General features: G+C 39.8%; 1 protein-coding gene across 1 annotated transcript in view; it reads right to left on the bottom strand.

Moving 5' to 3' along the window:
- Positions 1–13034: 13034 nt before the first annotated feature.
- The window catches only part of LOC121875870 (protein ZBED8-like), a 29076-nt gene continuing 15010 nt past the window's right edge, over positions 13035–27100 (bottom strand). The window contains exons 2-3 of the mRNA XM_042380583.1: positions 13844–13911; positions 13035–13146 (exon numbers count right to left, since the gene is read on the bottom strand). Coding sequence (XP_042236517.1) covers positions 13035–13146; positions 13844–13911 — 180 coding nt within the window. The remainder of the gene's footprint in view (positions 13147–13843; positions 13912–27100) is intronic.

Here is a 27100-nt window from a genome sequence, read left to right as displayed (position 1 = left end):
TTCCTCCAACCTCCCCCCCTTTCTCCAACCTCCCCCCTCCTCAACCTCCCCTCCTTACCTCCACCTCCCCTCCAACCTCCCTCCCTTTCCTCCAACCTCCCCTCCAACCTCCCCTCCTTTCCTCCAACCTCCCAACCTCCCTTTTCCTCCAACCTCCTCCTTTCCTCCAACCTCCCCCTCCAACCTCCCCTCCTTTCCTCCAGCCTCCTCCAACCTCCCCTCTTTCCTCCAACCTCCCTCTTTCCTCCAGCCTCCCTCTTTTCCTCCAACCTCCCTCCAACCTCCCCTCCTTTCCTCCAACCTCCCCTCTTCCTCAACCTCCCCTCACCTCCCCTCCTCTCCCTCCAACCTCCTCATCCCCTCCAACTCCCTCAGCCTCCCCTTTCCTCCAACCTCCCCTCCTCCAACCTCCCTCATTTCCTCCGCCTCCCTACCTCCAACCTCCCCTCCATTTCCTCAACCTCCTCCTTTCCTCCAACCTCCCTCATTTCCTCCAACCTCCCCTCCGCCTCCCCTCCCTTCCTCCAACCTCCCTCATTCCTCCAACCTCCCCTCCTTTCCTCCAACCTCCCCTCATTTCCTCCAACCTCCCCTCAACCTCCCCTCCTTTCCTCAACCTTCCCTCCTTTCCTCCAACCTCCCCTCATTTCCTCCAACCTCCCCTCCAACCTCCCCTCCTTTCCTCCAACCTCCCCTCCTCCTCCACTTTCCTCCAACCTCCCTCCCTTTCCTCCAACCTCCCCCCATTTCCTCCAACCTCCCTCATTTCCTCCAACCTCCTCCAGCCTCCCCTCCCTTTCCTCCAGCCTCCCTCAACCTTCCCTCAGCTTCCTCCTTCCCCAACCTCCCTACTTTCCTCCTTCCTCAACCTCCCCTCCTTTCCCTCCTTTCCTCACTTCCTCCCCTCCTTTCCTCAACCTCCCCTCCTTTCCTCAACCTCCCCTCCTTTCTCAACCTCCCCTCCAACCTCCCCTCCAACCTCCCCTCCAACCTCCCCTCCTTTCCTCCAACCTCCCTCCTTTCCTCAACCTCCCCTCCAACCTCCTCCTTTCCTCCAACCTCCCCTCCTTTCCTCCAACCTCCCTCTTTCCTCCAACCTCCTCCTTTCCTCAACCTCCCCTCCAACCTACCTCCAGCCTCCCTCCTTTCCTCCAACCTCCCCTCCAACCTCCTCCTTTCCTCCAGCCTCCCCTCCAACCTCCTCCTCTCCTCCAACCTCCCCTCCAGCCTACCCTCAACCTCCCTCCAACCTCCCTCAACCTCCCTCCAACCTCCCCTCCAACCTCCCTCCAACCTCCTCCAACCTCCTCAACCTCCCCTCCTTCCTCCAACCTCCCCTCCAACCTCCCCTCCTTTCCTCCTTTCCTCCAACCTCCCTCAACCTGCCCTCCACCTCCCTCCAACCTCCCCTCCAACCTCCCCTCCTTTCCTCCACTTCTCCTCCAACCACCTCCAACCTCCCTCTTTCCTCCAACCTCCCCTCCAACCTCCTCCAACCTCCCCTCCAACCTCCCCTCCTTTCCTCAACCTCCACCCCTTTCCTCAAATCTTCTCCATCTCCACTTCCTCTCTTGATTTACTCTCTATGCTTTTCTTTCTCTCTAAACTCTCTCTCTCTCACTCACCCATATTTCTCCTTAATGCCCTTCTTTCCTTCTCCCCTTTTCCCCTTCATAATTTTCCCCTTTTTATCAAGTCCAAGACATCTTTATTCTTCTCTAATATTTCCTCACTCTTTCTCTCTCTTCCCTTTCCATTCATCTTTCCTTCTCTGTTTTTCCTCGTTCATTCCACCTTTTTCCATCAATTCATTGTTGTTTTTTTATTGTATTTTTGTTCATTTGTCCTTTTTTCCCTCATTCCTTCCTTCATTCTTTCCTACTTAAACCTTTCTTTCTACTCTTCCCTCTGTATCCTCCCATTCTCCTCCTCCCTTCTCTCTCTCCCCCTCACCCTTCCCCACGAGAAGCAAATTGACTCAATCATGTCTCTCACACTCACGTCGAAGACTCTCACAAGACTCATCTTCCAAGAATCCTGTGTACAGATGGAAGTTTCATATACTGTACAATGTCGCAGTGTCGAGTAATGGAAGCACTAAGAGAGAGAGAGAGAACCCCGAATTAACAATAATAGCGCCGCAATTCACTATGACGTGTGAGAATGGGGTTCAGTGAAAGTGGTGGTGCATGGGTAATCAGCTAATGGGATTTCTAATAGTCGTTAGCCAATTTTGTTCGTGGACTGTTTGTTGTGTTATAATGGGCGGGAAAAGAGAAGAAAAGAAAAGAGAGACAGGGTAAAGGTGTTTCTTTGTCACCTTTGAAGGGTCCTTGTATAAATGGGTGTTAGGTAAGATAGGAGTCGTAAGGTTGAGTATTACACTGGAGGAGGAGGGGCCTATTGAAATAAATATATGATGGAGTTTTCTTTTTTTTTTTGAGGAGGGCTGTCTTTGGTCGAATCGATGCACTATTTCCATTGTTGTATACCTGGACTGTCTGTGTACGTCATTTGTATACCTGGACTGTTATTACGTCATTTTATACCTGGACTGTTCTGTACGTCATTTGTATACCTGGACTGTCTGTGTGCGTCATTTGTATACCTGGACTCTGTGTACGTCATTTGTATACCTGGACTGTCTGTGCGTCATTTGTATCTGGACTGTCTGTGTACGTCATTTGTATACCTGGACTGTCTGTGTACGTCATTTGTATACCTGGACTGTCTGTGTACGTCATTGTATACCTGGACTGTCTGTGTCGTCATTTGTATACCTGGACTGCTGTGTACGTCATTTGTATACCTGGACTGTCAGTGTACGTCATTTGTATACCTGGACTGTCTGTGTACGTCATTTGTATACCTGGACTGTCTGTGTACGTCATTTGTATACCTGGACTGTCTGTGTACGTCATTTATTACCGGACTGTCAGTGTACGTCATTTGTATACCTGGACTGTCAGTGTACGTCATTTGTATACCTGGACTGTCTGTGTACGTCATTTGTATACCTGGACTGTCAGTGTACGTCATTTGTATACCTGGACTGTCTGTGTACGTCATTTGTATACCTGGACTGTCAGTGTACGTCATTTGTGTACCTGGACTGTCTGTGTACGTCATTGTATACCTGGACTGTCGTCGTCATTTGTATACCTGGACTGTCAGTGTACGTCATTTGTATACCTGGACTGTCTGTGTACGTCATTTGTATACCTGGACTGTAGTGTACGTCATTTGTATATCTGATGTCTGTCATTTATACCTGGACTGTCTGTGTACGTCATTTTATATAGACTGTCTGTGTACGTCATTTGTATACCTGGACTGTCAGTGTACGTCATTTGTATACCTGGACTGTCTGTGTACGTCATTGTATACCTGGACTGTCTGTGTACGTCATTTGTATACCTGGACTGTCTGTGCATCATTTGTATACCTGGACTGTGGTACGTCATTTTGCCCTGGACTGTCTGTGTACGTCATTTGTATACCTGGACTGTCAGTGTACGTCATTTGTATACCTGGACTGTCTGTGTACGTCATTTGTATACCTGGACTGTCAGTGTACGTCATTTGTATACCTGGACTGTCAGTGTACGTCATTTGTATACCTGGACTGTCTGTGTACGTCATTTATACCTGGACTGTCTGTGTACGTCATTTGTATACCTGGACTGTCTGTGTATGTCATTGTATACCTGGACTGTCAGTGTACGTCATTTGTATACCTGGACTGTCTGTGTGTCATTTCTGGACTGTCTGTGTACGTCATTTGTATACCTGGACTGTCTGTACGTCATTTGTATACCTGGACTGTCTGTGTGTCTTGTATACCTGGACTGTCTTTCGTCATTTGTACCTGACTGTCTGTGTACGTCATTTGTATACCTGGACTGTCAGTGTACGTCATTTGTATACCTGGACTGTCTGTGTGCGTCATTGTATACCTGGACTGTCTGTGTACGTCATTTGTATCTGGACTGTCTGTGTACCATTTTTATACACTGTCTGTGTATATTTGTATACTGGACTGTCTGTGTCGTCATTTGTATACCTGGACTGTCTGTGCGTCATTTGTATACCTGGACTGTCTGTGTACGTCATTTGTATACCTGGACTGTCTGTACGTCATTTGTATACCTGGACTGTCAGTGTATGTCATTTATATACCTGGACTGTCAGTTACGTCATTTGTATACATGTCTTACGTCATTGTATACCGGACTCTGTGTACGTCATTTGTATACCTGGACTGTCTGTGTCGTCATTTGTATACCTGGACTGTCATGTCCGTCATTTGTATACCTGGACTGTCTGTGTACGTCATTTTGTACCCATGGACTGTCTGTGACGTCATTTGTATACCTGAACTGTCTGTACGTCATTTTTATACCTGGACTGTCTGTGTACGTCATTTGTTATGGACTGTCTATGCATCATTTGTATACCTGGACTGCCTGTGCGTCATTTGTATACCTGGACTGTCAGTGTACGTCATTTTATACCTGGACTGTCTGTGTACGTCATTTGTATACCTGGACTGTCTGTGTATCATTTGTATACCTGGACTGTCTGTGTACGTCATTTGTATTCTGGACTGTCTGTGTACGTCATTTGTTCTGGACTTCAGTGTACGTCATTTGTATACCTGGACTGTGTGTACGTCATTGTATACCGACTGTCTGTGTACGTCATTTGTATACCTGGACTGCTGTGTACGTCATTTGTATATAGACTGTCTGTGTACGTCATTTTTATACTTTATCATGCATCATTTGTATACCTGGACTGTCTGTATCATCTGTTTATACCTGGACTGTCTGTACATGTACCTGACTGTTGCATCATTTTACTTGGACTGTCCTTGCGTCATTTGTATACCTGGACTGTCTGGCATGTTTGTATACCTGGACTGTCTGTGTACGTCATTTGCCTGGACTGTCTGTGTACGTCATTTGTATACCTGGACTGTCAGTGTACGTCATTTGTATACCTGGACTGTCTGTGTACGTCATTTGTATACCTGGACTGCCAGTGTACGTCATTGTATACCTGGACTGTCAGTGTACGTCGTTACCTGGCTGTCTGTGTAGTCATTTTATTACCTGGACTGTCAGTGTACGTCATTTATACCTGGACTGTCTGTGTGTGTTGTATACCTGGACTGTCTGTGTACACGTCATTTGTTATACCTGGACTGTCAGTGTACGTCATTTGTATACCTGGACTGTCTGTGTACGTCATTTGTATACCTGGACTGTCAGTACGTCATTTTATACCTGGACTGTCTGTATGCGTCATTTGTATACCTGGACTGTCTGTGTACATCATTTGTATACCTGGACTGTCTGTGTACGTCATTTGTATACCTGGACTGTCAGTGCACGTCATTTGTATACCTGGACTGTCTGTGTACATCATTTGTATACCTGGACTGTCTGTGTACGTCATTGTATACCTGGACTGTCTGTGTACGTCATTTGTATACCTGGACTGTCTGTGTACGTCATTGTCCTGGCTGTCTGTATACATCCATTTTATATATGGACTGTCATGTACGTCATTTGTATACCTGGAATGTCTGTGTACGTCATTTGATACCTGGACTGTCAGTGTACGTCATTTGTATACCTGGATGTCTGTGTACGTCATTTGTATACCTGGACTGTCAGTGTACGTCATTTGTATACCTGACAGTGGTACGTCTTGTAACCTGGACTGTCTGTGTACGTCATTTTATACCTGGACTGTCAGTGTACGTCATTTGTATACCTGGACTGTCTGTGTACGTCATTTTGTATACCTGGACTGTCTGTGTGCGTCATTTTATACCTGGACTGTCAGTGTACGTCATTTGTATACCTGGACTGTCATGTACGTCATTTGTATACCTGGACTGTCAGTGTACGTCATTTGTATACCTGGACTGTCAGTGTGCGTCATTTGTATACCTGGACTGTCAGTGTACGTCATTTGTATACCTGGACTGTCTGTGTACGTCATTTGTATACCTGGACTGTCAGTGTACGTCATTTGTATACCTGGACTGTCAGTGTACGTCATTGTATACCTGGACTGTCTGTGTACGTCATTTGTATACCTGGACTGTCAGTGTACGTCATTTGTATCCTAGATGTCTGTCGTCATTTTGTACCTGACTGTCGTGTACGTCATTTGTAACTTCTGTCTGTCGTACGTCATTTATACCTGGACTGTCTTGTACGTCATTTGTATACTGACTCATGCTCATTGTATACCTGGACTGTCTGTGTACGTCATTTTATACCTGCTTTTATGCATCATTTGTATACCTGACTGTCTGTACGTCATTTGTATACCTGGACTGTCTGTGTGCGTCATTTGTATACCTGGACTGTCAGTGTACGTCATTTGTATACCTGGACTGTCAGTTGTACGTCATTTATACCTGGACTGTCAGTGTACGTCATTTGTATACCTGGACTGTCTGTGTACGTCATTTGGATACATGGACCGTCAGTGTACGTCATTTGTATACCTGGACTGTCAGTGTACGTCATTTGTATACCTGGACTGTCTGTGTACGTCATTTGTATACCGACTGTCTGTACGTCATTTGTATACCTGGACTGTCAGTGTACGCTCATTTGTATACCTGGTGTCTGTGTACGTCATTTGTATACCTGGACTGTCAGTGTACGTCATTTGTATACCTGGACTGTCAGTGTACGTCATTTGTATACCTGGACTGTCAGTGTACGTCATTTGTATACCTGGACTGTCTGTGTACGTCATTTGTATACCTGGACTGTCTCTGTACGTCATTTGTATACCTGGACTGTCAGTGTACGTCATTTGTATACCTGGACTGTCTGTGTACGTCATTTGTATACCTGGACTGTCTGTGTACGTCATTTGTATACCTGGACTCTGTGTACGTCATTTGTATACCTGGACTGTCTGTGTACGTCATTTGTATACCCTGACTGTCTGTCAGTGTACGTCATTTGTATATACTCGTGTACGTCATTTGACCTGACTGTCTGTGTACGTCATTTGTATACCGACCTGACCACGTCATTTGTATACCTGGACTGTCTGTGTACGTCATTTGTATACCTGGACTGTCTGTGTACGTCATTTGTATACCTGGACTGTCTGTGTACGTCATTTGTATACCTGGACTGTCAGTGTACGTCATTTGTATACTTGGACTGTCTGTGTACGTCATTTGTATACCTGGACTGTCTGTGTACGTCATTTGTATACCTGGACTCTGTGTACGTCATTTGTATACCTGGACTCTGTGTACGTCATTTGTATACCTGGACTGTCTGTGTACGTCATTTGTATACCTGGACTGTCTGTGTACGTCATTTGTATACCTGGACTGCCTGTGTACGTCATTTGTATGCCTACACTGCATGTTGAATCAATGTGAACTTGTGTGACGATAATAATGAATATCTATCTGTCTGTCTGTCTGTCTGTCTGTCTGTCTGTCTGTCTGTCTGTCTGTCTGTCTGTCTGTCTATCTATCTATCTATCTATCTATCTATCTATCTATCTATCTACTTTACAAAGTGACCAAGAGGTTATATGTCTCGGAATAGTGTTTATACACTGTAAGAGCGGGGTTTCCTTACTTTATATTATTCTTCTGATTATTCTATTTCATATATTTCCTCTCTTTTATTTTTCAACATATTTATATTCTTTATATTCTTCTCTCTTATATTCTTATTTATTTCTTATATTTTATTTATTTATTTTCTTGCTCATGTCTATCTTTTATATTAATGTTTTCTGGTGTATATATTTAATAATTTCCTATGCTGTGTCTATATTTCCACAGTTTAAAATATATCGCTTATATTTCTCTGCTTATATTTTCCAAGTCAATATTGTTGTCTTTTCCTCATTTTTTTTCATATATTATATTATATTTTCTGAATTTCAATGTCGTTACCTTTCTGTAGTATACTCTGTATTTATTTATAGGTGTATTCTAATCCATGGATTAGTCTGGGGAACCATGTCTTTCTTATTACAATACTTATCATACTTTCAACGGTAGCCTGCCACCACCCAGACTTTTATTAGAATATAACATGTTTTAGTGAACTGTTAGGTAGCGTGTTAGCGAGTTTCTAAGCACGTGAGTTACAAAGTTATTTTCTGAGAACCAAAGGAATAGAGTGGTGATACTCATAGTTTACTAATTTAATATTTATTAACATAAGGAGTGAATAAGATGTTAATTAAGTTCACTCGGACCAGACTGGACCACTTAAGTCTTACTTTACAAGTAACAAATTCAATCTTCAATTCTTATTACATCATTAAACTACTGTTGTATTATTTCTTTGACAAATAAGCTGGTTACTTTACATGTTCAGATAGGACTGGACCCTCAGGTCTTTTTTTTATCCTCTTCGCCACTGATTGGCTCGTTAGCCACTTGGGCGATCGGTCACGTCTCTGATTACTTTTCCTTTTCATTTATCCTCTTCTCCAAAAGATCGGCTCGCTAGCTGCCCGGGCGATCGGTCACGTCTCTGTCACGCAATGTTGGCAAGTACTGGGCATGCACCGGCTCCTGAATGTACCTGAACCCGCTCCAGTGTTGGTCAAGTCTTGTCTCGAAAGAGCTCACACTCTGTGCCGTCACAACACTGGTAGATTGTTCCAAGAGTTTACAACCCTCACTCCAAAAAAGTTTGCCCTCACAGTTTTCTGGACTTGCGGCTTCTTCAATCTTGAGATGTGACCCCTTGTGGGGCGAGCGTCCGCCGGCTCCAAGTAAGGACACTCGACTGAGTAGTGCCCCCTGAGATGCTTATACACCTCAACTGTGTCACCCCTTGCCCGTCTGTAGTATCAGCTAGGCAAGTTCAGGCGCTCCAGTCTCTCAGGGGACCTGAGGTGCCGAAGTGCAGGCACCAGTCTGGTGGCCCTCCTTTGAACATTTTCAACCACCTGACAGTCCCTAGCATATCTCGGGGACCAGACGGGGTGACAGTACTCCAGATGGGGAAGCACTTCACTCCTGAAGATCGTTACGCGGGACGGACCGTCTAGATATCTAAACGACCTTCTTATAAGACCCAATAATTTATTTGCCTGATTTACCTTCTTCTCGCAATGGCCTGAGAACTTCAGCCCATTGTCAACTTACACACCTAGTTCCTTCTCACATTCAGTCTCAACTAGTGCAGTTTTTTCATCCCGTTGGGACATATGATACGCCTCTTTACCATTGGTACGCCCCAGGTGCATCCTCTTACACTTCGTGACATTGAATCTCAGCAGCCATTTCTTCGACCATTCCTGGAGCCCACAGAGTTCCTTCTGCAGCTCTTCACAGTCTGCTTAGTTCTTAATTTCCTGAAATAACTTGGCGTCATCGGCAAACATTTGTATGGAAGAGTGTACAACGTCAGGCATGCCATTTATGAAACAAACAAACAACAGCGGGCCCAATACACTGCCCTGTGGTACCCCATTTGTGACAGGTATGGATGACGATTTCGTGCCATTAATCATCACACACTGCTTGCTTACTTTACAAGTAACAAATTAAGTCTTCAATTCTGGGTTACAACATTAAACAAACATTATATTATTTCATTGCCAATACAGATGGTTATATGACACACTTGACAATATCCCAAATTAACTTATAACATCATGTTCTTTCGGCATGAATAACATGGCACTTTTCCGTCAGTTGATGTACTCAACTCCCGTACATATTTACTGATACTATCAATTGTTATGGGTTCACTACTCAACCTGGGATAACTAAATTTCTGCTAGTTAATCCCAATCATAGATACAATAATACTTTGGCCCATATAACTGTAAGGAGTGCCCCAGGGTGTCACAACAAACGAAGAACGCTGTTAAGGTCGGTTATATTAGTCCGACACACGGTGGGGGAGTTCGGGCCTAGGATGCGAACTCGCACAGTTTAATCCTGCCGAATTAACGACATCATCCAATACAGCCAGCTGCTATGCAGCTACCGATCCCCGGTAGCTGCTGGGAATACAGCTAACACACACACACTGTGCCCGAGATAATGGTGGAGAAGCGTCAGAGAAGTCAATAATAACTCAATCACAAACAATCTTTTGTCTAGCAACGACAGACAACATTTATGTTATATTAATTCTTTCACTGGGTAAATGACAATTCCAATGTTACAACATGAACACTGATATTCACAAAATTCACTGAGTTAAACTGACTCAATATGGCGGGCGGATAATCGTACACATACCTGAGATAATGGTGGAGAAGCGTCAGAGAATGTGGCGCTCTCCCGTGCACGAGCTTATATATGGCTAACTGGCAACTCAGGCCTGTGCAGAACACATGCCAGAAAGGCCAGTCACGCAATGACAGAAATTACATTCAACTCAATCACTGTACATTTAATTATGACACCCAATTGCCACCTGTCCTGCGAATTTCCTACATCTATTCATATAATCTAATCAGAGATTGAGCTTGCCAGGAAAAAGTGGAATTACACACGTTGATAACATTAATTTTACAAACTCAGCGCGGCTGCGAACAAGAAGCCTCTATGGATATACGTTGAAATCTTGGAGATAAGGCGTTTGACATGTTCTTCTTGGGAGATTAATGACTTTCTTAAATAGACAACTGACAATAATCAAACTGCAAATATCAGATTCTCTGATGTTTGGGCATCAAAATAATCTAACTAAAGTAGCACTTGGAACTCATGGCTATCCCCAAGGGACAATATCATGAGATGCCATTCGTACCCGCAGATTCGACTCTCACTTACTTGATAAGTGTTACTAACAACAAACTCAGTTGAAGCTTTCAACATCACTCTCAAAGGATCTTGAATGCTTTGACTGTAATAAAACATATTTAAGTTGACTCAAAACAATGGTGTTCTCTCTCATATTCAAATTCACTTTATAGAGAGGTTGGTTTCAGGAAGTCAGAGAAAATGGGAAAACAGAGGACTCAAGCGTCTTGAAGCGATGAGACAACGGACTCCTCAGATGGGGGACTCAAAGGAAGGCAGAGCTACATGTTTTGTGGGCTATTGAGCGCAATATGAATAGTCTGATTTTACGTTAACTGATGTGTATGACCATGGTCATTACATCACCACTCTGTATACTGATATGCATATGGGAGTAATGTCATGGTCACGTTGACTGCTGATCTATTTAACTAATGATTCTTATTAAGCTCCACGCCCGCAAAACATGAGTGAGTTAGCGACCCCTGAGAAGACGTGTTTTTTCCCCATAGACGCTACACTTGTGATCCCTCCCAGAGTCCCGCCTTTGTGAAGACAGTTATCAATGCGTTGTTATTCCACTTGCTCCTGGGAAGCTCAATCTTGAATTAGTCTGTGTAAATCAACTCAAGTAATTCGCCAGACCTTTGTCAACTGAGGGTCATCTTTGAATGAGTAACAGTTAGTTTGTAATTATTGTCATTGCGGGAGTAGCGATCACTGGCAACTCAGGGGTATATATACCCCAAGATGAGCCAGGGAGAGTGCTCCTTGACGCTGCTCCAATGCTTCTCCAGGTATGTTTTTGTGTAGCCATTCAGTTAATTCAGTCAATTGTAGTGAATATCAGTGTTCACCAGTGTTCATGATTTAACAGTTGAATTGTCATTCACCCAGTGTAGAAGTAATATAACGTAAATACGTCTGTCGTCTAGACAAGAGAGTTTGTTTGTGTTGTCATGTTTCCCAGCTCCCTGACGCTGCTTCAATGTTTCTCCAGATCCCATTGTAATTCTTGCAACCATTCAACAACGGCCTCGGATGTAGTAGATGACCAACAGGGATCATATACGAAACGATGGCACCGATGCGGCCTGATTAATGTGCCCCACGGCTTCGTTGGGCCAGACCCGCCATGTGTCTGGCTACCCCACAATAACAACAGTCGTGAGCCCTAGTGCTCTACCCTGGGTTGCTCCTTGGAAGTGTATGTCCACAGAGAGGGTTGTGACATGTATGTTAGGGATAATTAGATGGAAATAATTATCCCATGTTGGGTAGTGGACCCCTGTATATGCTAGTTTAATTATTTACGAGTATGTTGAGTAAGTACTGAGTCTGCAATAAGCCCAGGAGGTGAGCCTGATAGTTATATGATAAATACAATATCTTTCCACATTGATTGCATATTAATAAACTTGTTTTTAGAGTACTTTAGGTGTATTCCTTTCTCCCACAGTATTTTACCTTTATTTCCATCCAAGTGACTTGATACCAGAATTACCATACCCATGTGCCTAGACCCTCGACCATGCTACCAAAAGAATGTCCATGCTACCAAAAGAATAGGTGACGGAACTGAGTAAGAGTAAGACTAAGAGAAGTAAGTAAGATGAGGGTGGTGTAGATATAGGGGGAACCCGCGCCCTCACAGTAAGGATGAAGATGGGATCCTAATTCCTTGTAGAGGCCTTCGTATTGTGTGGTTTCGAGATGTTGGTTCACACTCAGGATGGGCTGGAGAAAGGAAACTCACAATGCGCTCTCTGTATATATATTGTATTGGATGTACAGTGCAGCTTGGTGCTGGGAAGCTGCTGCGTGGGTTTAGGAGCTTGCTGGTTCGGGAGCGTGGAGTAGAGAGAGCTGGTTGGTGAGGAGCTTGCTCGGAGGAGGTGTTGCGTGCTGCTGGGCGCGCTGATCTCGTTGACGAGACCAGAGGAAAGTGAAAGTGTAGCCGCGGAGTTGTGTGCGGATGCATGGCGCACAGCAGTGTATTCATGGAATACCCTGTCTGCCGTGGCTGCGTAGGTCGACGAGGTAGTAGAATAGTCCAATACTAATTGGACAAGACGAACTTCTGCAGGGAGCTTCTGAGTGTGAAGCTGGCACAGGATAGTGTCAGGATGCCTGTCTGTGTGGCGGGAGTTCCGTCTACGCATCTCGTCCCAGAGACATGCAGGCGTGTTGTTGCCGAGAGAGAGACAGGATAATTCTTGTAGGAGAGTGGTGTGAGGCCACTGGTATCGCGTCTTCAGAGCATCCCGTTGGGCAGCGGATTTGTTGTCAGCTGGAGGGTTGGTGATGATCTCTGATACTTGCGTGGCGACTTCTGTGGGTAGGGACGTACTTTTGTTTGTCTGTAGCTGTAGAACAGATGAGAGCTGCCTCCGTGTGGATAAGCCAGTCTTCAATGTTGTGATTGAAGACTGGGAGAGTAATCAGTTTCTCCTCCATCCTGTGTGAGTGCGATTCTCCGGGGGTCACCATTTGTGGGGTTATGAGATATTGGTTCACACCCAGGATGGGTTAGAGAAAGGAAACTCACAGTGCGCTCTCTGTATACATATTGTATTGGATGTACAGTGCAGCTTGGTGCTGGGAAGTTGCAGCGTGGTTACAAGCATGGAGTAGAGAGCTGGTTGGTGAGGAGCTTGCTCGGAGGTGTTGTGTGCTGCGTGGCTGTAGGTAGAAGAAGGCAGGTCACGGCGAGGTAAGGTCTTATATAGCGGAGGTAGGCGTGGCTTGATAGCTGACCTCCGCTTTGTCAGACGTCGCTAGAAGCCGACCTTAGACCACGAGGGGTTGGCTGGGAAACTCGAAAAGGGATCGGCTAGTCAGCGACAAACGGCAGTTGTAGTTGTAGGGGAAATTTCCACTACAGTATCACGTAAAGAACCACAGTTTATTTCACCTGATGATTAAAAACCCTAGCCCTACCTTGGTGTTAGGTTAGGTTAAATTAGGTTAGCTTTATGGTGGTTAATTTTACGAAAAAATAAGCTGGGTCTGATCTTTACGTCTTCCAGGTCTTCAGTTAACATTAGTTTATTCTACACTCACCAGAGGCCTATAATTAGTACAGGTATATCTTTGTAGACCAACTCCTTATAAATAAGAATGTCGTGTAGCTGAAATTAGAAGAAAAAACATGGCATGTAAAAATTGAAGTTTAATGCAGTGGAAATGACGTATATTATTATTATTTTGGTTTAGCTATTTTTATCTCACCCTTTCTTTGTATTTTTTGTTTTTTACTGTAATTACTTTCTTTCGTTCTGGGGAAGGAGAAGTTGGAGATAATGAGGGGTGTTGGAGGAGGCGAGGGATAATGGCTACCGATGATGATTTTACTCAGCAAGAAAATTAATTTAGTCTCTTTGGTACAAGAGAGTATATTAACAATTGAAACAACAGCTTCACACAGAAACCTAACCTGATATTAACCTAGAACTAATTCAAATTAACTATGGCTCTGATTGACGTACAGCAAAAAAAAAAAAAACCAATTTTGTTTTAAACTTCACTAAATATTACGAACTTACTTGTCCATCCCAACCAGTAGGCTTAGCAATACCACCCCCGGAGCCTAATATGGGTTGTTTCCCTCCCTCATTTGAGTAGCTCACCTTGTCTGTATGTCTAGCACACTTGGTGGTGTTGTGTTAGGGGGGGTGGGGGGTTGACGGAACCTGCCTGAGATAATGGTAGTAGTACTTGCTGTTCTCCTGATGACACCAGTAAGCGAGGTCCATCCTTAGTTCCCTGACGACTCTTCATTTGAGGCAACTTTAAACATTGTCAAGTTCCCACCTATTAGAGCAGCCAACCACGGCAGTTAGACATAATTAAAGAGGAGCATTATCCAAAAAGTGCAAAAAACGACAACAAATTAAAAGTTTCTCCAGGAGTTAGTGTGATGGTGATCATCTGCGGTGTCCAAAAGTAGCGCACTGCGTCATTGTCTTAACGGACGTGCGGTGCGTGTCAAGCTGGCGGGTCGGGTTGATGATAATCATCTATTATGGAGGGTAGATATACTCTAGAACAGATCTTACTGGTATAGTGGGCAGTTCAGTCGGTATGGCAGTTATAATCATTCTGTAAATCGTGTGAGTCACGGGAAAGTTTATGAAGTTTTTCATTGTTGTACAGTTATAGGTATATTTTGGGGGTACAAGTTCTCAAAGGATCTTATGAGTAATCCTGGTTACTAAACATATTAGAATGCATCTAACTGATAAATGAGTAAAAGGAAAAATAAATATGTAAACAAAAATACATCAAAATCATCCCAAGACTTTAAATTGATTGGATACATTCACTTGTTACCAGTCAGGAGACAATTATAAATTTTTCTAAAGACTTTCAGCCTTGATTTCATCAGGTACAAAGTTATTATTATTTATTTATTTATTTACTTGCTTTAATTTAAGTCAGTCAAGTAGGTGCATTCTTGCATCTTCATTACGAGAAAATAATATTCATCGTACGAATTGTGAAAATTTTGGGCCTATCATACAAAGGATAAAGTTTATCCTTTGTTTATCCGATAAACCATTATATTATCATTTAACATCCCACATAAACTGTTGTACAGAGCGATGTATCATCGTGTACATCACATGGAGCTTTCATGAAGGACTGTTCTTTACTGATAAAAAACAAACCTAATATTATCAGGAGTCGAGAGAGCTTCTGTATCATAATAAATTCTGGTCTGGTTCCTTGCCTTCGGTCGCTGCGCTAGATGAACTCACCTATCGAGGGCAGGGAACCGCACAAAATAATTTTCCACTTGGATAATTCTATTTCTTATTGACGAAACGTTGATTCTAATTTCATTAGTAAAAATATATTACTTACAAGATACGTTATGAATATCCATTAGCTAAGCCCCTCTAAAAGACAAGAAAAAGAAGGAGGAAGAGCACGAGGAAAATAAGGACACTGCCCCACCCCCACCAGGCTAAGGGGTGCTCAGTGGTCCACGCTTATATCGCTTGATATTCAGGAAAGCTAAAGTTTTGTAAACCGCATCAGCACTGGCTGGGGATTATGTATGCCATCCAATCAAAGTTCTTCTTTTAAGGAGTTGTGGATAGATGATCAGGGTGACGAAGAGATGATGAATATCGTATCTTTTGCTATGTTCTCTTCGTTAAATCATTTCATTAAAGAATAACGGGACGGGAGTAGATGCAATGGCTTACGATGCTCACAGTCCAGAAGTTTCATTGTTACCAAAGCGATTTTTCTCCTTTAATCAGCATTTTCCTTTTTACAATGGTGACAAAAGAGTTAGCAGGGTCTGAAAAAAAATAGTCCTGGTTTTATAGAATACAAAGTAAGCTTGACATGAAAATACGAACAGAAGTATAAGGTAGGTAAATGCTCTCTCTGCTGTAGGTGGGTAATAATTAGCCTGATATTATATTTACACCCGAAGGCAGCATAGATTTGATGGTGGAAAATCAATAAACTAGGCGATGCGCTGTATACCTGCGGGACCACACGGCTCAATCATGAACCCAGGAGTCACTTTGTTTTATTAGAAAGGCAGACATCCTGTACCTGAACAGTTATTTAACACCAAACTATTTTTCAGTAAATTTTACAATTCATAAAGTTTACTCTCCATAGTATTAACTGGTCATAAAAACTCTCCCAGTGCGCAATTTTGTGCACTACATTTGGTATGGCGATCAGCGCCGGTCAGGGATTAGCAGCACAGTCATAACTACAGTATGTGCTTTTTGTTTTCCTTCATGGCCATATTTAGTTCTCTAATCCTTATACAATACATATTATATATATTACATACACACATGCGTGTATAATTACTCTGAGAAGTCTATTTTATGTAAAAATAAAATGTCCACTCAAAACGTGGAACTGTTTAGCAATCATAGTTGTGTGTTACAGTATTTTATGTGCTTGGCAATTTCGGATAGCTGTACTGTTACACTACTTTAATATTACCTTGCTTACAGCCGTAATTAAATGCATCTGTTACTCATTGTGTGAGAAGTCAACCCATCGGAAAAGAAAAATATACGATGTGACCCTCAGGTTGGTGACAGTTCCTCACATTTCGGACTTTTGCATTTTTCGTACTGGGGTCTGCCCCAATTAGTTCGATTTATCGAGGTTCTACTTTATATTTTTTTTACATTTTTATTATGTGTATACAGTTGATATAAAGTACAGGTAATCTGATAAGTGAGGGGAGTAATACATCATGAGTTGTGTGAAGGTGAAACAAGGGGACAGACACAGTGAGCAAATATATAATTATTGCAAGGGTAATTTCTATATGTGACAATATATGATATAATGTTTTTGGTGGTACAGTAAAGATAGGAGTATAAAGTAAGTGCTAGACGATAGAGATTTTTTAAGAGATTTAAAGGAAGGGACTCGGTCTGGGACTGAGAGAAGTAGGTCTGGGCGTCTTAAAGTTGTAGTCACTCAAAAAAGTCCTGTCGCCTCTCATCCTGAACCACGAACCCAGAGATTCAGACTCGTTAATCCAAAGCAGTAGACACTGATGCATTATTCTGTCCATAAATGCTTAGGATTTAAGAGTCTGAATCTCGGGGTTCATTGTTCAGGATGTTTGGCGACAGGACTCTTTTGGGTGACTGTACCTTTGGCAGAATGAATTTGCAAGTTTACCCTCCATTCTGCAAGTTTAGAATGAAAGAAGTTTTGGAGTAAATATTGTGTACAGGGAGTCTCCAGGTTACGAACGTCCGACTTATGAACATCCACCGATATGAAGTTAAATTTCAAATTTACAATATTTTATTTTCCCGAAAACATATTTTTTTTTTACCTTTTTACTGTATATTGTCATTCTATTTCTTCTTTTCTCTTAAAGGGAAGTGATTTTAGATGTATATAAGGACTTAGGCAATGAGGCTATTGTAACAATGCCATATTTTATGGAGTAAATTGTGTCATGTTTTAGAGGAAATATAAGAAAATCCTGCTTAGACAGGGATTGCCCACCATAATGCTTATACGATAGTGTTCCCGCCGAAACCAAGAGTGCCTGATGAGAAGCCTGAGGTATGAACCAATCACAGTGACCTGTGAGTGTAACTGTGCTGATTGGCTGGAAGCTGAGTTCGTGCCCCAACAAGAGGACACTCGGTTTTTAAACAGTCTGGTTAGTGGTGGTTAAGTGTAGTCGGAATAAATTGCGATTCATGTGACCCCTGTTTAACTAGCTAGGAAAATAGGTTTATTGTTTTGAAAGTGCACTGTCTATTCTGAATAACTTCGTTAATAAACAAAGAACCGTTATGGTTAAGGTTAATTAAGATTGATCTAAATTCAAAATCATCTTGCAGGTGGTTGGTGTACAAGACAGATGTACCAGACACAAAAGCGGGGCAGCCAGATGACCACAGTAACTGTTCTCATTACTGTCTAGCATCCCACAGCCCACACCTTGATGACCACCACCGTACTAATAAAGCACATAATTGGTAAAAGTAAAATGTAATGTAAAAGTTTAAGCACTATTGAGACTTTTTTATATATAATTGAGATTTTAGAAAACTGTACAGTATAAGTAAGCCCCAAGTCAAGCCTTAAAGGATTTAAAATATGTAGATATATTATTTATAACATTATAAAATATCTAAAATATCTTGGAAGCCACAATATTGTAATGGTTGCAAAAAAGTAAATTCTATATACACCATATCCTCATTAATTCAACAAAGAAGTGGACTCTGGGTCACTCAAATTAACCAAAAAAATGAATTTAATGAGTTTTGAATATTTTGATTTTATTTGACATATTTCCTGAATTTTGTGTTCGATTATTCAATTGTTTTCTGATCAATATTTGCATCTTGCCATTCCTTGGATGCCGCATAAAATAATCTATTCTTAATTACTGTGCAAATATATATTTTTAAAATTTGCATACTGTACAGTAATAATAAATTAATACTGTACTAATACTGTAAAAAAATAAATACCTGTACAATAAATATAGCATCTTACTAGGTGAGGTGATGAGGCAAGAGGTGATGTGACGAGGCACTTACACAGCACACACATTAACAGCACTACTAAACTATTGTCTTATTACATTGTAATTTCTAATTTCGATTTTAAAATTAATTGATACAGTACATTTGACTACTTTGGCACTTAACAACTAACCAGGGCATATGAAGACTCATTTTACATTACAATAATATTTATTAAGTTCTTATAAATACGCTACAATATTATTGACTAAGTGCTCAAGACAGAACCTCTGGTAAGCACCAACCCTTAACTCTGTAAACAAGAAACTGGGAATATGTTATGGTGCAATTGCTCATCTGGGATTGTGTGTGGGATTTTTGTGGTGAAAATTAAATTTTTTTCAATAATGTTTTATTTACTCGGTACCATATATTTTAAATCTTTAAATTTTCTTAATAATATATAAATATTATTGAAAACCTCTAATTCTGTTATTTTGTACTGTTCCTGGAATTTTTCAAATTTACACCTGGAAGGACCAGAATTTTTTTTTGTCTGGCCAGTAGACATCCTGTAAAACTCATTCATCTTAATCTATATTATAATCCTATAATAATCATCCAGGTGGTATGGCAAAAACAGCACATAAAATACGATTGTCCAAGTGGGATGACACCTGACCCAATCCTGCTTAGGAAGCCGCATGAGCACAGTTGAATCGATGAGAATGAAATTTCAAGCCCATTGGCACGCAACTTTTTGGAAGCGCTCGGTTATTTCAGATCTATTCCGAAATTAAATCCTTTTATTCATTTTTTAAGACAACATAATTAAGCCGAAATCTGAATTATAACGCTCCAAATCAATGAGGGTACAGTGTATTGTATATATAAACATATTATTTCTTCCACAGGTGATGATGCATCAGCAAGGCGTGGACATCAACCAAATGCATCCAACTTCTGTAGTGGTTTGTGAAGTACAGTACAGTGTAGGGTTTCGTGATACAATGTTGTCTAGCACTCAGGATGGATGGAAACTCTAAGGTGGTTTTCTTGTATAATATAAGTTATATGATAGACAGTCTGGTGCTGGAGGTGCCGTGTGGTGAGGAGCTGCTCAGTAGGCACGTTCGGTAAGTAGCGTGTTGAAGGAGGTAGAGGTGCAGGAGCTTCGTTAGAGAAGATGTTGCCTGTTGCTGGCCTCCTGGTTGAATGAGAACGGGACAGCGAGGAGCTTGCTTGGAGGAGGTGTTGCGTGTTCAGGAACCGAGAGCAGAATAAGAGAGCTGGTTGGTGAGGACGCTCAGAGAAGGACAGCTGGTGGGTCGCCATGCTCGCCGGCGGGAGCGAGGACCGCCAGGCAGGCGGAGGAGAAGCGAGAGCCGCCAGGCAGCGGCGGAGGAGGAGGTGTTGCGTGTTCAGGAAGAGAGGCCAGAATGAATCTCAATGGAGAGACAGAGCTTATATACACAGCAGCCGTGAGTCAGCCGTGAGTCATGGTGGGAAAACCCGAGAAGTAGCCTGTCTTTTGGCTCTGTTGCTAGGATACTGTGGCATTTGGTGACGCCCCCCCCTGGGCCGCTCGTTTGGTTGCTAGGGAAGACGTAGCAGGTGGCATGCAGCTACGCAGTTGTAGGGGAGACTTCCACTACAACAGTATCTACAAAGTGTGGAACAAGAGGTACCCTGACTTCAATCAAATGGATCCATATCTTGTAGTGATTTGTAAGATGAATGTAATGTAATGATCACGTTTATGCAGTTAGTCCATTCAACACTTAATTATTCAAATTATGCTACAGCGCCCACAAAACATATGAAACGTTGAGTACCCTGAGAGTTGTCCGTTCTCTATCCACTTCAGGATGTCGTAGTTCCTCCGTTTTGCTTTTGTGCACTCGCTCAGGGACTCGGGTATTTTTTTAATTAACTTAGGGTATTGTGGGAATTTTAAATTAGGAGCAAATGAATTTATTGTACCCGCAGTAAGAGGAAAGACTCTAGATGTGTTGAGTATATGTTGAAGGCATCTTGTATCTTATATGTTGAGTATTTTGTGTTAAGAGATTGTGTTTAGTACTCTGTTTACCAGCTGTAAATCTTATGTATCTTTCGTTATTTAAGTACTTTTGTTTTGATACCTAAACATCAGAGAATCTGATGGAAACATAGAAAGTGTTGTCAGTTTTGTATTAAAGAAGTTAGATAATTATCTGAAATGTAAACAAAAAATGTATTTATCGCTCGAGTTTTTAAAAAAAGTCTCAGTTATATACTCCCCTCCCCCCCCCCAAGCACTGCCGTTCTAAGTATTTGTCATTAGTTTTGTTCTTGTTTTTGAGAGCTCAGTTACTACTTAGTTTTGAGAGGGAAACTCTATAAGATAATGAGTTCGTAGCCTCCTTTTCATACGCCGCTTTGTAGAGTAACTTAGTCTGTCGATTTACTTTCTGTAAGTGGCGACTTGGTAACTCACGGTTGGGAGATGCTGGTGGGAGAAAGGTTCACCGGGCTCCTTACTTCACTGTAAGCCACGATTCCATCCCGCTTACACAGGTAACGCCCAGTGCCCATTCCATTTCGTTATATTAAGTGTTATTGACATATTTTTGCTGTGTTTAAGTAGTGTTCAAGCGCCTTCAGCCTAGTAATGTTACGACATTCGTGTAACTCACTCTAAGCCACGATTCCATCCCGCTTACACAGAGAGAGAGCGAGAGAGAGAGAAAGAGAGAGAGGTACCTGTAGGCCAAACTGGTCGGGACGACATCTCTAGTATTTGGAGATGGATGAACGTCCATATGTCGGATGTTGTCACCAACACATTTTTTTTTTTACGGGGATTAGCCCACCTGGGCACAGGTCTACCATTAGACAACACATTATGCTTACAATATCTTCCCAGGTGGTAGTACCTCCCTGTTTGAAAGCTGCCTACTACCTACTACCTATGGGGTGAGCCGAGATCTCACCCACAGGCCCGTAGCCAGACGCTGGGAAATGGTTGACTTGGACGTGTTCACCTATCCTCTTGTTCACGTCCCCGATGTAAACATGACCAGCTCATTCAGTGTTGTTGTATGAGCTCACCGCTAAGTCCAGATTGCTTTGCGTGTGTTATTTGTCCGAGAATTCATGTGTATAATCTCCTCGGTGATATTTATTTTTAGAGCTAGCAAGAGTATGAGGTAAGCCACTTGTTCTTTGCTAATTGTGTGGCTACTGCAGAGTCCTATTACTATCTACAAGCTACATATTCAGGTAACCTGTTCGGTTGATGCTCCAGTGTACTATAGGTGGGATACAGAAGAGTATTGTTTGGTACTCAAATTTTCTGTGATGAAATTTTCCATTTTTAGGATGAAATTTCCCGTTATCTATGATAAAATTTCTATTTTCTATGATTAAAATTCCAGTTTCTATGACAAAAATTCCCCTTTTCTAAGAAAAAAAATTGCAGTTCCTATGAAAAAATGCCCGTTCTCTATGATGAAAATTTCCGTTTTGTATTATAAAAGTTCCAGTTTTCTATGAGAAAATTCCCGTTTTCTATGATGAAAATTCCCATTTTGTAAGATGAAAATTTTAGCTTTCTGTGATAAGATTCGTGTTTTATATGATGAAAATTCCCGTTTTCTATGAAAATATCCCCGATTTATATGAAGAAAAATCCAATTTTCTGTGATGAAATTTTCCATTTTTAGGATTTCCCGTTTTCTGACAAAATTCCCTTTTCTATAATTACAATTCCAGTTTTCTATGCCAAAATTCCCATTTTCTAAGAAAAAATTCTCAGTCACTAACAAAAATGACCGTTTTCTATGATGAAAATTTCCATTTTGTATTATGAAAATTCCCGTTTTCTGTGATGAAAATTTGATGAAAATTTGTGTTTTATATGATGAAAATTCCAGTTTTCTATGAAAATATCCCCGATTTATATGAAGTAAATTCCAATTTTCTGTGATGAAATTTTCAATTTTTTAGGATGAAATTTTCCATTTTCTATGATAAAATTCCCATTTACTATGATAAAAATTCCAGTTTCTATGACCAAAATTCCCATTTTCTAAAAAAAAATAGTTACTGTGACAAAAATACCCATTTTCTATGATGAAAATTTCCGTTTTCTGCGATAAAATTCCCAATTTCTAATAAAAAATTTGCAGTTCCTATGACAAAAATGCCTGTTCGTATGATGAAAATTCCTGTTTTGTATTATGTATATTCCGTTTCTATAGTGAAAATTCCCGTTTTCTAGGATGAAAATTCACATTTTTTAAGATGAAAATTTTAGCTAAATATGATAAAAATCGTGTTTTATATGAAGAAAAATCCAATTTTCTGTGATGCAATTTTCCATTTTTAGGATGAAATTTCCCGTTTTCTATGATAAAATTCCCGTTTTCTATGATTAAAATTCCAGTTTTCTATGATGAAAATTGTAGCTTTCTATGATAAGAATTCGTGTTTAATATGAGGAAAATTCCCATTTTCTATGAAAATATCCCCGATTTATATGAAAAAAATAAAATTTTCTGTGATGAAATTTTCAATTTTTAGGATGTTATTTCCCGTTTTCTATGATAAAATTCCCGTGTTTTATGATTAAAATTCCGGTTTTCTATGACAAAAATTCCCATTTTCTAAGAAAAAATTCGCAGTTACTATGACAAAAATGCCCGTTTTCTATGATGGAAATTACCGTTTTGTATTATAAAAATTCCCGTTTTCTATGAGAATTCCCGTTTTCTATGATCAAAATTCCCGTTTTCTGTGAAAAACCCCTAATTTATGAAGAAAAATCAAATTTTCTGATGAAATTTTCCATTTTACTAAATTTCCTGTTTTCTATGATAAAATTCCCGTTTTCTATGATGAAAACTTACATTTTCAATGACAAAAATTCCCCTTTTTTAAGAAAAAATTCGCAGTTCCCATGACAAAAATGCCCGTTTTCTACGATGAAAATTCCAGTTTTGTTATAAAAATTTCCATTTTCTATGATGAAAATTCCCGTTTTCTATGATGAAAATTGTAGCTTTTTATGATGAAAATTCATGTTTTTTATGATGATAATTCCCGTTTTCTATGAAAATATCCCTGATTTATGTGAAGAAAAATCCAATTTTCTGTGATGAAATTTTCCATTTTAGGATGAAATTTCCCGTTTTCTTTGATAAAATTCCCGTTTTCTATGATTAAAATTCCAGTTTTCTGACAAAACTTCCCATTTTCAAAAATTTTCAGACATTTTCCAATAATTTTCCGAAAATTGTCCAAAAATTTTCCAAAATTTTCCGAAAAATTCCAGAAATTTTCCAAAAATTTTCAACAATTTTCAAAAAATCTCAAAAAATTTCCCAATTTTTTTTCAGAAATTTCCACTTTCAAAATTGTTCCCCAAATTTCAGAAATTTCTCCAAATTTTCCAGAAATTTTTGCCAAATTTCCAGAAATTTTCCAAAATTTCTCAAATGTTCCAAAATTTCTCAGAAATTTTCTCCAAAATTTCAGAAATTGTCCAAAATTGCCCCCCCAAAAATCGAAAATTTTCAGAAATTTTCCAAAAATTTTCAAAATTTTCCAAAAATTTTCCAAAAATTTCCGAAAATTTTCCCAAATTTTCCGAAATTTACCAAAATTTTCAGAAAATTTCCAAAAATTTTACAAAATTTTACAAAAATTTTACAAAATTTTACAAAAATTTTACAAAATTTTACCAAAATTTTACAAAATTTTACCAAAATTTTACAAAATTTTACAAAAATTTTACAAAATTTTACAAAAATTTTACAAAATTTTACCAAAATTTTACAAAATTTTACAAAAATTTTCAGAAATTCTCCAAAAATTTTCAGAAATTTTCCAAAAATTTACAGAAATTTCAGAAAGTTAGGCAATTTTTTCCAGGTTCTTTCTCGAATAATTTATCAATATCTATAATTTTTCCGAAATTTTCCTGAGAAATTCTTCCGAAATTTCTGAGAAATTTTAGTAATTAAAATTTTACAAAATTTTATTAGTATTTTATTTTTACAAAATTTCATGCATTTTCCAAAGGAAATTCAAAATTCAGAAATTTTCAAACTTTTAGAAATTTTACAAAATTTTCAGAAATTTTCCAAAAATTTCATAAAATTTTCGAAATTTTCCATAAATTTTCAGAAATTTTCCAAAATTTCAGAAATTTTCAAAAATTTACAGAAATTTTCCTAAACTTTAGAAATTTTACAAAATTTTCAGAAATTTTCCAAAAATTTTACAAAATTTTCCAAAATTTTACAAAAATTTCAAATATTTTCCAAAATTTAAAAATAATTCCAAAAATTTTACAAAAAATAGGATAGGTTAGGTTAGGTTAGGTTGGGTTAGGTTAGGGTTTTGATTTTTCTATTTTTTCAGTCTCGATTTTTTTGTTTTACCGTTTTTCTATTTTTTCGAATTTTTATCGATTTTTAAAGATTTTTCCGATGTATTGAACGGAGTATGCAGGGGGGTGCCGGGGTGGGGGGGGAGGAAAGGTTGAGGGTTAGGTTAGGGGTGTAGGTAGGTTAGATTAGGTTAGGATAGGTTCGGTTGGGTTAGGTTGGTAGGTGTAGGTTGGGTTAGGTTGTGGGTTGGGTTGGGTTGGGTTAGGTAGGTTAGGTTAGGTTGGGTTAGGGGTAGGTTGGGTTGGGTTGGGTTGGGTAGGTTAGGTTAGGGTTGGGTTAGGTTAGGGTTAGGTTAGGGTTGGGGTGGGTTGGGTTGGGGTGTCCGATATTTACTTTTTCCGTTTTTTCGACCTTTAAAAATCGGGCAGGGGGAGGAGACGGGCTAGGCTAGGTTAGGTTAGGTTAGGTTTGGTTAGGTTAGTTAGGTTTTCCTATTTTTCGTATTTTTACCGTTTTTCTGATTTTTTTCGAATTTTTCCGTTTTTTAACGATTTTTCCGATGGATTGGTAAGGAGTAGGGCAGGGGTTGGAGGGTGGGGGAGGAGGGGGCAAGGTAGGTTAGGGTTAGGTTAGTTAGTTAGGTTAGGTTGGGTTAGGTTAGGTTAGGTTAGGTTGGGTTGTGTAGGTTAGGTTGGGTTAGGGTTAGTTAGGTTAGGTTAGGTTAGGTTAGGTTGGGGTTGGGTTAGGTTAGTTAGGTTTTCCAATTTGTTCTATTTTTACCGTTTTTCGATTTTTCCTGAATATTTTCCGATTTTTAAAGATTTTTTCGGATGGATTGGTAGGAGTAGGGCAGGGGTTGGAGGGGTGGGGGGGAGGAGGGGGCAAGGGAAGGTTAGGTTTGGTTAGGTTAGGGTTAGGTTAGGTTGGGTTAGGTTAGGTTAGGTTTTAAAATTTCGGAAAAACTTTTGAAAAAATTGGGTGGGGGGAGGAGGGGGCAAGGTTAGGTTAGGTTAGGTTAGGTTGAGGTTGGGTTGGGTTGGGTTAGGTTGGGTTAGGTTAGGTTAGGTTAGATTGGTAGGTTAGGTTTTCCAATTTTTCTATTTTTTACCGTTTTTCGATTTTTCCGAATAATTCCGATTTTTTAAAGATTTTTTCGGATGGATTGGTATGGAGTAGTACGGGGTGCCTGGGTAGGGGAGGAGGGGCAAGGGAAGGTTAGGTTTGGTTAGGTTAGGTTAGGTTAGGTTAGGTTAGGTTAGGTTATTAAAATTTCGAAAATTTCTGAAAAATTTGGAAATTTTTGAAAATTTCAGAAATTTTGGAAAAATTTGTAAAATTTTTGAAAATTTTGTAAATTTTTGTAAAATTTTTAAAAATTTTTGGAAATTTTTTGGAAAATTTCTGTAAATTTTGAAAATTCTGAAAAATTTTGAAAATTTTGACATTATTTGAAAAATTTTGAAAATTTCGAAATTTTGGAAAATTTTAAAATTTTGGAAAATTTTCGGAAAATTTTTGTAATTTTCGAAATTTTTGAAAATTTCGAAATTTTTCCAATATTTACAAATAATGTCCAAAATTTTCCAAAATTTTCAGAAATTTTCCAGAATTTACAGAAATTTTCCAAAAAATTTCAAAAATTTTTAAAATTTTACAAAAATTTACAAATTTTGAAATTTTGGGAAATTTCCAGATTCTCCAAAAATTCCTAGATTTTCCAAAAATTTCCTAGATTTTTCAGAAATTTCCGATTTTCTCTAAAATTTCCTAGATTTTCAAAAATTTCCCCAGATTTCCCAAAATTTTTGGATTTTTATTTAAATTATTTCGAAAATTTTGAGATTTTTCGAAAATTTTGGAAAATTTTACAGAAAATTTTGAAAATTTTCTGAAAATTTTGAAAATTTTTATGAAAATTTTGGAAAATTTCTGAAAAATTTTGAAAATTTTAT

This window comes from Homarus americanus, unplaced genomic scaffold, assembly GCF_018991925.1.
Source record: "Homarus americanus isolate GMGI-L3 unplaced genomic scaffold, GMGI_Hamer_2.0 scaffold36791, whole genome shotgun sequence".
In the NCBI taxonomy this organism is placed as follows: domain Eukaryota; kingdom Metazoa; phylum Arthropoda; class Malacostraca; order Decapoda; family Nephropidae; genus Homarus; species Homarus americanus.
The sequence above is the reverse complement of the archived record's forward strand: the minus strand, read 5'-3'. Positions and strand labels throughout refer to the sequence as shown.